Raw genomic sequence first — 12152 nt, forward strand, 5'->3', positions numbered from 1 at the left:
CTCGGCTGGAGGCCCCTGCACAGCGCAGGGTAGGGCCTAGGAAATAAAAGCATGTCCTGAATCCAGGCGAACAAGAGCCGTGATTGTTCGGGGCCCGGTGGCTCACGCTGGCCGAGATTGAATGTCGTGAGGACAGGGAGCTGCTTTTCTACATCGAAGAGGGGCGGAGGGGGAGGAAAACCCAGCAAAATCCCTGATTGCTCGGTGAGGAGCCGCTCCAGTAGCTAACTGGAAAGAACAGGGGATGAGATGCCAGCAGAGATCTGGCAGGGGCTGGAACGGGAAAGGACACGTGCCCTAGGGCCAGAAGTGCCTGCTTGCGACTCGAGCCTAAGGAAAATGGATTTTGGCCTGGTGGAAAGTGGCAAGCCTGTGTTAAAACACGTCAAAAATGTCTTCTGAAATATTTTTAGGAGAGGCAATTTTATGTTCACTGGCAGTGCCTTTTAGCAGGAAACTTAATTTTGCCAGGAAACCCTGGAGGAGTCGCGACACCTCGGGCTGTAACCCGGAGCTAGGAGCACTCGGGGTCTGGTGGGGAGGCTGGCCATGGCACCCAGGAGGGCTCTGCTGCTGCCAGGAGCCTTGGGGGTCGGTCTTGGTGCTGTTTGGTCCCCAGGCACCTGCACACCTCACCACCTGCCCATGCTGGAGCAGGGGGAGATGGACCTGTTCTCCTTGCCCCAATGTGAAACTGAGACGTAGGCGTTATGACTCAACCACAGTCACACGGAAAGCAAAATGTGCAGCTGCGAACTGTACGCACGTCTTGTGGTCACTCTGCTGTCGCCCTAAATAGCCTTTGGGTGAGGCTCTCTCTGATGACCCTGTCCTAGAGCTAGCATCTCTGCCCTGGCTTGGACCAACGTTAGGCTGCTGGTGCTGCTGGGTTTTGGTGCTCTTTTCCTCAGCAGCAGCGATGCAGAATATGGCATCGTGGCCAAGTACAGGTTTAGCTAGTCGCCGTTAATCTGCAGCCTCAAGCGCATGCCATAGTTTCACCCCGACCCCAAAGCCTCGTACGGCTTAGGCCCAAGCCAGCGGCCAGCAGACCTTCCGCATGCACTGGGGAAGGAGGTGAAGGCAAGGCAGCAATTTTGCTCTTCATGGGAGGTCAACTTTTGGTGATGGGCAACTCTGCGGCCCCTACCGTGGCCTCTCTGAAGTCAGGACCGTTCCAACGTTGCTGTAAGAACTCTCTCTTCCCTCCCGTTGCAGCTCACACCACGGCGAGTCTGTATCCGTTCTGGCAGAACGACACGAAAACGCCCAAAGTTGATGATGGAAGCTCTCCTGAAATTAAGATCTCCATCCCATTCATCTTTTTTGGAGCACCGTACAGAAGCGTTTATGTAAGTGGAGAAGCAGACCTTCCCTTTATTCTTTTCCTTGCCATTAGTGGCTGCATTTTAAATGCACTCTCCCCGTCGTCAGGTATCGGAAGATTTATTAGCACCTACCTGACAAGTTCTTAGATTTCATGAACTGATAGGTTTTATGATTAAGAAAGTCAAAGGTATATTTAATGGGCTAATGTTCATGGGGAAGGAACATAAAAGGCAATAAATTTTCTTTGTAGGTGACTAAATGGTACAGCAAAGCTAAGGCCTTGACACAAGGAACATTATTCCTGTTAGATGACAAGAAAAAAGAACAGGCAGAGACCTGCAGTGGCGAAAAAAAGGGCAACTGTTTGGACCTGTATATAGATGCCCGAGACAAGGACAGGCTGCCGCTGTTCTAGGATGGCAGCGCAGCGAAAGCCTGGCAAAGAGGACACCGGCTCCTCTGGGCCGGGCTAACAGAGGGTTTACCTGAGCGCATTGAAACAGTGCCTTTAGGCAGGGGCCTAAGTCAGCGTGGTCCCAAGCGCGTCGATGTTTTGTGGCGAGCGGGCCTCTGTGTAAGCCCGGTCCAAAGCAGGATATAAACCTGCCAGCCCCACAGGTTCAGAAGAGAGGCGTTTGTTCCTCTGCCTGACCAGCTCATATTTGTACACGGCGATACTAGGAAAGCGGTAATCCCGAGGCGGTTTCGAACCCTGGTGTGGTGGGTGTTTTCAGCATCCGGGACAGCAGGGCCACTTGCTCTCCACGCTTTGCAGAAATAATAGTTGTTTTGGGGACCATCTTCAGCAGACTCTGGGGATGCTGCCCTTGGCACCACGTGTCATGCTGCTCTTGGGGAGCACCAGGGTCCGATGCAGACAACAAAGCCGAAGGCAGCAAGCTGATGCTTTAGCTCTTTGGCCAGGGAGCCCTCGTGCCGTGCATCCACCCGTGTCATACGACCAGGCCTCTCAGTGCTGCCGAGCTACACTCGCAAAGGCTGGGTAAAGCTGGGCCCCCAAGGCAGAGTCACAGCCGAGCCAGGTGCCGTCCCACTCTGATGGGTGCCTCTCCTGTATTGGCCCGTAGGAGCCCTGTTTTGCAGGCTTTTCAGGGGTTTGTCCCGCTTGGGGCTTCCCACGTTCAGCCTGTGGCCACCGTTGGTAGGATGAAGTTGAATCTCTGCCTAGATGGTCAGGCTCTTTCACCGAGCGTCATTATTATAAGCCACCTTCTGCCAGAAGTTGCTCACCTCACGTTTTCTTATAAACCAGCAGCTTTCTGCTACCTGCAGCAAAAGGCTTGCTCAAACAAAAGCGGGTCTTTCTGTGCAGGTCAACAACAACGGTGTGATTTCCTTCAACGCGCTTGTCAGCCAGTTCACACCAGAAGCCTTCCCCCTGACGGACGGACGGGCCTTTGTCGCGCCCTTCTGGGCGGACGTGCACAACGGTATCCGGGGAGAAATCTACTACAGGGAGAGCATGGACCCTGAGCTGCTGAGGAGAGCCTCCAAAGACATCCGCAAGCACTTCAAAGACATGTCCTCTTTCTCTGCCATCTGGATCTTCATTGTCACCTGGGAGGAAGTCACTTTCTATGGAGGAAGCAGCACGACTCCGGTAAGAGCGATCAGCTGTGCTTCTTGATGGATGGTGTTTGATGGTTTGAGTACACGTGTGTGTGTGTGTGTGTGTGTATTTTTTTTTTAAAAAAAAAAAAAAAAAGCGCCCCACCTTTTTTCGTCCCAGCCTTTGTTCGTAAAACTGAGTGAATTGCTTTGCGTTCCCGCTCCTCGGTTCCTTTTCAGGCAGAGGAGCACCACAATCCTTTCATTCTCTCCCGCGGGACCTGTACAAGCCTTGCTCCCGGCTCTTGGGTCTCCAGGGAAAGCATCGCCTCTTCTGTGTTGGTTGGCAGCATGTCTAAACCTAAGGCTCTGGCACCAGTTAGGAGTTTTTGGCTTGATCATAATGTGGTTCTTTCTTGTTAGGTATGAATGCAGATTTCGTTTTTCCTCTGTACCGTGATATGCCACCTTCACTTTACCTGTGCTTCTGCAGTGATAAAACAAAGCCTCTTTTTGCGGGGGGCTACGGGCGCCTTGGAAGAAAGACCTTTATAAAAAGGAGCCAAAGTTCTGGCACTGAGCAGTAGCTCTGCCATGATGTAAACCACCCAAGGCTCCCACCCGCTCCTGTGCTGTCAGTTTATACGGAGTGATTCAGTTTGAAGGCGTGTTATTGTGGCAGTAATGGTGCCGGGCTGCTAGGCGAGACCCAGAAGCACCCAGTAGCAGCCGGCCCAGTGCAGAAAGCAGCCCTGCCACGTGTGTGTCGTCCGAGCGTGCCGAGGTGCTCAGGGCGTGGGCATAGAGCAGGCTCCTCCTGAGACTGCGATGTGGCGAGCAGTGGCCGGGGATGGAGCAAAGAGTAAGGGGCATGCCAAAGCATGCACATGCTTGCGTCCCGTTCCGAAGTGGGACTGGAGGGCGGCCCTCTGCCAGCCCGCCATGCTGGATCAGGACTGCCCACTACAGAGGTCCAGGACAAAGTGGTCCCGTGCTCAGCCCCCGGGAGAGGCAGCGGGGCCACCTAAAACAGGAGAAAGAGCGTGCGAGGCAGTGGGGGGATGGAAAGAATGGGCTGTGGAGGTGGATGGGAAGCCCTTTGTCATCTGCCAGGCTGGCCGTAACCTTCTGCTCTGCGCTCCCTTCTCCTCGGTCACTCTCTTGAGGCTGGAGTTTGTAAGTCGCTCTTCCCTCCCCACCGTTCACCTCTACCTAGGATTCAATGTGAGTCTGCTCAGTTTTGCACCCCAAGCTCACCTTGCAAGGCCATGGCAGCTTTGAAATGAAGTTCAGGTCTTTATTTGCTTCTTGCCTCTGTGAGGAGGGAGGGCTGCTCTGGCAGAAAAGTTCCTAGTTCAGGAATCTGCGGTAAATTAAGTTTTGGAAGTAATCCATTCTCCAAGGAGTTGGAGACAGGAAAGAGAAAATGGGAGCTTTAATTTGTATTTATTTAGCAAAAAAACCCTTTTCCTTTCAAATCATGATGGCTTTTTCTGCGGTGGAGGCTGAAACGCTTTCTCCGCAGCGCTAATTCAAGAGGGCGGCAAGGGCGTCTCGTAGAAAAGGGTTGAACGGCTGCTCTGCAATCCTGTGCAGACATTGAAATAGGAAGGGGAAAACCAAAGGGAATACTGACCTGTCTGCACAGGGATGCCGATCCGGACTGACCGCAGAGTCACGCTATCAACTCGGCCATGGTAACTCTGTTATATTTCCGTAAATGTGTGAGCCGGATCTCGGAGGACGCGGATGGTGGCGTGATGTTTTTCAGGGCACATCGCTGGTGGGGCCCGGGCAGAAGCTTGGGGTGCAGGTAGCAAGCGAGGGATCCCTGCTATTGTTTGGGGAAAGGGTTGTTTAGGATTAGCTTGTGTACTGTTAGACCGAAAAGCTGCCTCCTTCTGTCTCGAGGAGTTGGCTCTGATAAACAGTACAGCTCTTTTCCATTTGTTAGAGAGGCTTGAGATTTAATGTGTATTTTTTGCCAGTCCTGGCAGTGCTTGCAGAAAAAAAAAATACATATATATATATTTTTAGACAGCAAGCAATATAGAGATTCGTGTATTGCCTGAAGAATTACATTTGCAACACAATACAATTTATTTTGCTATAGAGCAGCCTTCCCGTTCAATAGCGGCCAGGGCTCTGGGTTGGCACGTGGAATAGCACGACGCCACTTAAGCAGGAAATTCATTGCAATGCAGAAAAGCTGCAGAAAACAATTTTGTGAACGTGGCCTCGGGGATGCTGTGGTCCCTACTGTTTCTCGATGACACCCGAGCAAACGGGTTCAGTTTCCGAGAGCCTCGTTAGACGGCTAGGGTGCTGGATGAGTGTTTGGCCACGAGCACCAAACGGGGAAATGTTTGTCGTTCATATAAGTGTCCCTAACAAGGAGTGCCAGCCATCTTAAACCTCCTGGTACCAGGTCAGCTCCCACCACCCCTGCCCGGAGCCGGGTTTGTTGCTCCATCGAAGAGCCGGTGTTGCACTATCGAAGCGATACTGCTTTTACCTGTTAGTGCCTTCTGACCTCACGGCCGTGGGAAGAGACTTGGCAAAGGTGAGCAAGTGGGCCAAGGTGGTGAAGAGGAAACTGGACGTAGGAGGCAGAATCCCAGCGAAAGCATGCAGGAGCGGAAAGGGTGGCTTCCCATCAGCTTTTTCTCTCTCTTGACCCAGTGCGAACTGTGCCATTTGCAGCTGCCGTGAGGCAGCTCTGCCCACACCTCTCGCTCTCCCTGACAACTCGTACAGGCTGCCTCGCCTCCGTTTTCAAGATTTCTCACGGCAGGAGCCTAATGTGCCTTGTAAGCGGCATCCCTTGTGGCACACAGGTAGTGAGTGCAGCCCTGGGGTCCCCTCCTCAGTCTTCAGGGGTTTGTGCTCGGCACCAATAATCAAACTAGGGGGTTCACTGCAAGGGATGTAAAGTGGAGCCGAAGTGACGCCCAGCCCCTTGGTTCTGGCATCTTCTCATCGTCCAGTGGCACATGTGACCTGTTGTTAGCACAGAGCGGCTCAGCTGTCTCCGCTTGCGGTGCTCGGGTGTCGTGGGCAAGGTAAGCCCTAACGCTTCCTTAGCATGAGACAGTTCAATCCCGTATCACCTGATAACTGTTTCTGTGTCTGTAGTTTCCTTTACAGTTTGCAGCACCCAGGTAGCTGGGTTCCTTGTATTGCTCTTGAATAATTAAGAGTGGCAGCCCACACTTCGTCCCCCGCTAAAATCCTGCAGAGGCAGCAGAAGCGGTGGTGTATCACGGCACGGTCCCGGTGCAGAGCGGTCTATGATGGGCAGGGGTGGGAAGGACAGGCAAATGCAGAAAGCTGACAGAAGTCATTGGCTGTTAGTTCCCAGTGATGACCTCTGCTGCTGGATCTGCATGGATAGAGGGGATATCTCAAGGGGAGAGGCCACTTCTGTCTTTCTGTGCAACCGTAAAAGGGAAGAGCTCGGGGCTATGTTGCCCTCGCTGGCTGGCAAAGCGTGCCCTTCCAGCCTGGGGCCTGGGCTAGCAGTTGTGTTGAATGTGTCTGGAGTTTTGGGGGCTGGAAATGCAGAGTCATTTCAAGTGAAAGGAAGAACGCAAGCAGCATATTTAGCAGGTAGCAAGGGGATTTGGCAGCCAAGTGAAGCGCATAATATACATGGCTGACTGGGATGTAATCCACCCTTAACGGTATTGTAGGATAGGAATGCGGAGGGGAACTGGGTAAGATAACGCGTCGAGGAATAAAGCTAAGATAGGGTAATGAAAGATAACGGGTCATAACAAGGCGAATCCTGCCGATTGCTTTTTCCCCGCGAGCTTGTTCTCATGCTGCCATCTATTGGCATCAAACTGGATCGAAGATGGTCTCGTCATCCCGGGTGGAGGTGGCGGACGGGAACTGGCAGAGTCGTGGCAGCGAGCGCGGACGTATTTTGGGTCTAATTTGGCTTCCGCTGCTCTTTGCTGCAAGGCTACCGTGTCTCGGCCAGGCTGGAGATGAACGTGGCGGAAGGGCGGGCAAGCGGTGTGAGAAAAGCAGTATCACCTTGTGAATGTGCTCATGGTTTTCAACAGGTAAACACTTTCCAAGCTGTCCTGATCACAGACGGAGTGTCGTCTTTTGCCCTATTTAACTACCATGAGATCAGCTGGACCACGGGGACAGCCAGCGGAGGGGACCCCCTCACCGGTCTCGGCGGGGTGATGGCCCAGGTGAGGCTCTCACTCCCATATCCCTGTCTCTGTCAAGCCCTGGGACGGCTGCCTGTAACCTGCCCGATGCATCCATGCTCGCTCATGCCGCTCGGTCCCTCAACTTCCCTGGCACTGGCCTTGCAAGCCCGCTGCTGGGCACAGTGGGACGAGCGCTCCAAAATGTGGTGTCCACAGCAGTGCCGCAGTTCGTGCAGCTGCCCGTGGGGGTGAGGTTCCTTGCATGAGGGGAGCCTCCCTCCGTCACTTCCTCGCTTTATCTCGGCCGCTAATGCGTACACCCGTAGATCTCTATGTACGTACATACACATGTGTATATATACGTATATGGATACATATGTGTATATACGTACATAAACGTGTAAATATACATCCATACCACTTGTAGCACCTGCTGAGCTTTGCATTCACATCCAGACTACCTGAAAACTGAAATCCCTCAAAAGAGACTTTAAAACCAAAGAAGATAAGATACACTCAGGAGTTATTGCGGGAGACAGAGAAGTGTGGCAATGCAGCGTCGCTTTCCCGTAGCAAAGATGGGTGATGAAATTTGTTCTCTCTCTGTTTTAGGCTGGCTTCAATGGCGGAAATATCACCAACTTCTTTAGCATCCCGGGCTCCAGAACCCCAAACATAGTCAACATCGAAGAAACGACCAATGTTAACGTCCCGGGGCGGTGGGCTTTCAAAATAGATGGCAGAGACATAGATCCAGCCAATGGCTGCAGCCTGAGAGGTAAGGGGGATACAGTGCTGTGGGTTTTTTTGTTTTGGTTTAGTTTGGTTTTTTGTTTGGTTTTTTTTTTTTTTGAGAGGGTGCAGCAGAGCACAAGGTAACACCATCGGGAAGCTGGTGGAGAGGGGCCTGACTGCTCTGGGCTGCTGCATGATTTGCGTTGTTGTCAAGGCATCCCCTCAAGCTGCAGCTGCGGGGACAGAAACCCATGAGCGGGTTCGGGTCTCGTGTGTGTCTTCAAATTGCTGCACGCAGTGCAAAGTCATCACCCGACTTCCAGCGGTAATTGTCAGTCTGCCCACAGCAAAAGGCTAACGCCTTGACGAGTGGACAGAGGTTTGTCATTTGTGTCAGCGCAGGCATGTCTTATTTGGCGGGAGAGCCTCCTCTCGAGAGGCAGTGTATGCGAAGAAGCCGTCGTCAGCCGCTGTTTGCCCTCTGTCCCCGCTGGCGTTGCTGCTTCTCCCGGGGGATGTCAGCACTCTCATGGACGGCCGGACCTGGCTCGTGTGCAGTATTTGCGGCAAATTCTCAGTGCAGATGAGACCTGACTTGGCAACTCAGAGAAAACCGAGAGGGGCCTGTAAACACTCGGGAGTCTGCTCTCGGTGTTGCTTTCAACTGCCAGGGAACAAAACTATCGTCGGTGCTAGGTATTTTCTTTCCTGGGATTTCAGTAGCACGGTGTTTCTGTAAGCCTCTGTCCCGAACTGGAAGTCAAGGGTGGGTGGAGCTCGAGCGTTTCACAGGGATAGAATGCCACCAAGCCATTTTCTAGATTCTTTTCTGTGATGCATGATGGCTGCAAGGGGAAAGACCTGGGGATGGCAATTTCCTCTTGCCCCCAGAGTGGGAAAGCTGAGGGTGCAGTCCCATTTCCCTTGTTTCTGCAGGAGGAGTAGCAGGCTCTCCGGACAGGACAAATCCTGTGCCCCTGCACCAGTTACAGTGTCGGTGCACGTGTCACTGACAGCATGGGGCTATAAAGGAATTAATAAATGCACATAGTGACTGCACAGGAACTCTGTTGCAGAGACATTATTGCATTACCATTCAACAAATAAAACTGTCAGGAGCGTCTGCTGTGCTCCAGGAGTCTTTCTGGCAAGAGAGAATCATCACTTGCTGCCAGACACTGGAGATGTTACCACTCTGAGACATGCGGCGGCTTTATGTCCCAGTTTAGGACCATACCGAAGAAAGCCCGTGAGACTCTGAGGCTCTTGCAGTCCCAGCGGAGGTTTTGGGTCCAATCGCTCCAGCCGCTTCCAGCTGCCAACCCCAGGAAGAAAGGCCGGACTTTGCAAAGGGGCCGAAAGCCAGTCTCGGCTTTGCAGGTGGCGAGGGCAGCGTGGGTAGATCCCGCCACTGGATTTGCATTTCACAGCAGATGGCCAGTCACCCCCCGAGAGAGGAGATGCAGTGCAAGGCATCGGAGGTGAGGGGGCCCACCGTGCCCCATGACACTTGTTTGCCCAAATCCGCTGCACCAGGATGGTTGGCGTGGGAGCCCTCGCAAGCAGGCCTCGCTAAGAGGAGATGTTGTTTGTCGTAGGGAAGCAGAAAATAGCTTTTTTAGTGTGAGGCAGGGAAGGGAATAAAAAGTTCAGGAGAGGTAAGTTCAGGCAGCGCACGCCTGAGAAGTGTGAAAGATGGCCATATGGAGGAGAGGAAAACTCTCACAAGTATTTGCCATCCTTGTTCTCCCATCTTCTCTCTGCCTCTCACGTCTCTCGCCAGACAAACCTGCCTCCCTTTATAGTACCACCATGTAACAAGTCTGCTCAGTCTATTGCGGCACAACCACGTGTCGTTTCCCGTCGTCACTGGTATGTGGTGTGGAAGTTACTTATCAGCAGCTCTCATGTTTCATAACTACTACAAGCGCTTTCTGAACAGGAGCAAATCGCTTCTGGGCCGCTGATGGCAGAGTCGCTCTCTGACCGCCAAATTTATGTGAACAGAGGAATTATGGAGATGGCAACAAAGCCGAAGCGCAAGCACAGTGACAGCGCTTCAAAACGGCCTCCAAAAGATGAGAGGTTTACCGGTGGACTTTCCCGTTGAGAAAACAGCACTGATGGGTCTTGCGTCCACGATACCAAAGCAGGATGAGGGTGGCAGGCGTCCGAACCGGAAGGAATATCCTTCAAGTTAGCCAGCCCGTGTGGTGCGGCACCAATCCTGGATTCGTGACGGCGCTCGCACCATCCCGCGGACTTGCAGCGTGGGTAGGACTTGAAGGAGACGCGTCGTACATCAAAAATGAACCTTGCGATGGCAGCACTTCGCTGAGCGTCTCTTGCGAGAAGCCTGCATGAAGAAAGCAGCTGAGAAGCCCGGCAGTGGGATGCTTTGGTGGTGCTCTCGATTGTAGGGCCGGCAGACCCCTCCCAGGACTGACGTGGGGCAGTTAGAGCTTGTTCCTCTGTTTACAGAAGTGCTGTAGCATGGGTCTTTCCCTTTTTGTCTTTCTAGGACAGTTTCTCCGTCAAGGGGAGATCTTCTGGGATAATGCCAACTGCACCACCAAGTGCCGCTGTCTGGACTTCAACAACGAGATCTTTTGCCAGGAGATGGCTTGCGGCCCCTTTGAAGCGTGCGAGCCAAAGACCAAGTTCTTCCAGTGCGTGCCGGTGGAGAGCAGCACCTGCGTGGTGTTCGGAGATCCGCATTACCACACCTTCGACGGCTTCCTCTTTCACTTCCAGGGTTCCTGCTCCTACCTCCTCGCCAGGCAGTGCTGGCCAGGCTCCCAGCTGCCCTACTTCAACGTGGAGGCCAAGAACGAGAACCGAGGCGGCTCCTCCGTCTCCTGGCTGAGGGATATTTTTGTGGAGGTCTACTCACACAAGATTGTCCTCCCAAAGGGCGGCTTTGGGAAAGCGAAGGTAAGAGCTCCGCCGAAACAGGAGAACTTGCCTCTGAGTCAGCGGCAAGACCATAACAGTGGCCCAGAGAGCATGGGTGGGCACTTCTGGGCCCCACTCATCCCTCGGAATGGGCATGGGTGACGGGCGTGGCGGCAAATGCCTGCAGCTTGCCAGTGGCTGTCCTTCTGCGCATGTTCGTAACCCTCAGATCATGTCACGGGGCTGCATGGCTCGTGTCTGCGTCCCGGTAGGAGGGCTAAGCTATTTGACGCGTCGGGTCAGTCTCCTGGTGTTGTTCCTGCAGGTGGATGACTCGGTGGTGTCCCTACCCATCTCTCTGGAACTGGGCGCAATAAAAGTCTACCAAAGTGGCTTGTCCACAGCCCTGGAGACCAACTTTGGCCTGCTGGTGACCTACGACGGACAACACTACGCCTCTGTCTCTGTTCCGGGCACGTATATCAATGCCACGTGTGGTCTTTGTGGGAATTACAATAAAGACCCCAAGGATGATACCCTCCGCTCAGATGGGAGGTTGGCCACGTCTGTGACAGACCTGGGCGAGAGCTGGCGAGTGCCACACCCCGAGCGAAAATGCTCGCCCGGCTGCTTGGACAACTGCAGCCTCTGCGATGCAGCCACCGAGTCTCTGTATTTCACCGCCGAATACTGTGGCTTCATCAACAAGAGCAGTGGGCCGCTGCAGGAGTGCGGTGCTGTTGTGGACCCCACCGCCTTCGTCCACAGCTGCGTCTATGACCTCTGCAGCGCCCGGGATAACAGCACCGGTCTGTGCCAAGCCATCCAGGCATACGCCGCGGTGTGCCAGGCCCTGGGCGTCTCGGTGGGAGAGTGGCGCGCCCAGACGGGATGCGGTAAGCCTTTGTGTGCCCCTGCCGGCAGCTTTCACCTCTAGAGGAGGGGAGCAATTTCAAGCGTCTGTCCGTATGCCCAGCAGCACATGAGAGGAGCGGGGAGAAATCCAGGGGAGGGGGCAGGGTGAGAGCCGATCAGTCCCTCCTCTCCGTGGCGTCAGACTCCCGTGCCAGCAAAAGGGCATCATGAGTCAGGCACGAGGCGGGAGCTCCGCATCGCTCTGCAGACAGTCAGCTGCTGTGATGAGAGGCGAAGGCTGGGCTAGAAGGGGGACTGACCGACAGCACGCCTTCCCTGCTTGCAGCATTAAGTAGCCACAGGTGGCCTGGCCCCTCTGGGGCTGCTTTGGAGAAGCTATTGCTTGCACAAGCGGAAGGGCTGAGGAGGCACGGGAGGGAAACGTAGGGGACGATTCTACCATCAAGTGGGGCTCCCGGCTCGCTCTGTGTTGCGCGTCAATGAGAAAGAGGTAATCGGCCCCAAACAATGCTGTAATACGGTCCTCTTGTTGTTTGTCTCCCCTGCACACCCACAGCAATGGCTGTGCAGTGCCCAGAG

General features: G+C 53.9%; 1 protein-coding gene across 1 annotated transcript in view; it reads left to right on the top strand.

Moving 5' to 3' along the window:
• Nucleotides 1-663: 663 nt before the first annotated feature.
• TECTA (tectorin alpha) overlaps nucleotides 664-12152 on the top strand; it is a gene marked incomplete at its 3' end in the record, with an annotated part of 19212 nt that continues 7723 nt past the window's right edge. The window contains 8 exon segments of the mRNA XM_010296430.1: nucleotides 664-688; nucleotides 1219-1352; nucleotides 2663-2950; nucleotides 6969-7106; nucleotides 7680-7845; nucleotides 10324-10736; nucleotides 11023-11593; nucleotides 12130-12152. Of these exon segments, the coding sequence (XP_010294732.1) occupies nucleotides 664-688; nucleotides 1219-1352; nucleotides 2663-2950; nucleotides 6969-7106; nucleotides 7680-7845; nucleotides 10324-10736; nucleotides 11023-11593; nucleotides 12130-12152 (1758 nt within the window).

Source organism: Phaethon lepturus, unplaced genomic scaffold (assembly GCF_000687285.1).
Source record: "Phaethon lepturus isolate BGI_N335 unplaced genomic scaffold, ASM68728v1 scaffold29890, whole genome shotgun sequence".
In the NCBI taxonomy this organism is placed as follows: domain Eukaryota; kingdom Metazoa; phylum Chordata; class Aves; order Phaethontiformes; family Phaethontidae; genus Phaethon; species Phaethon lepturus.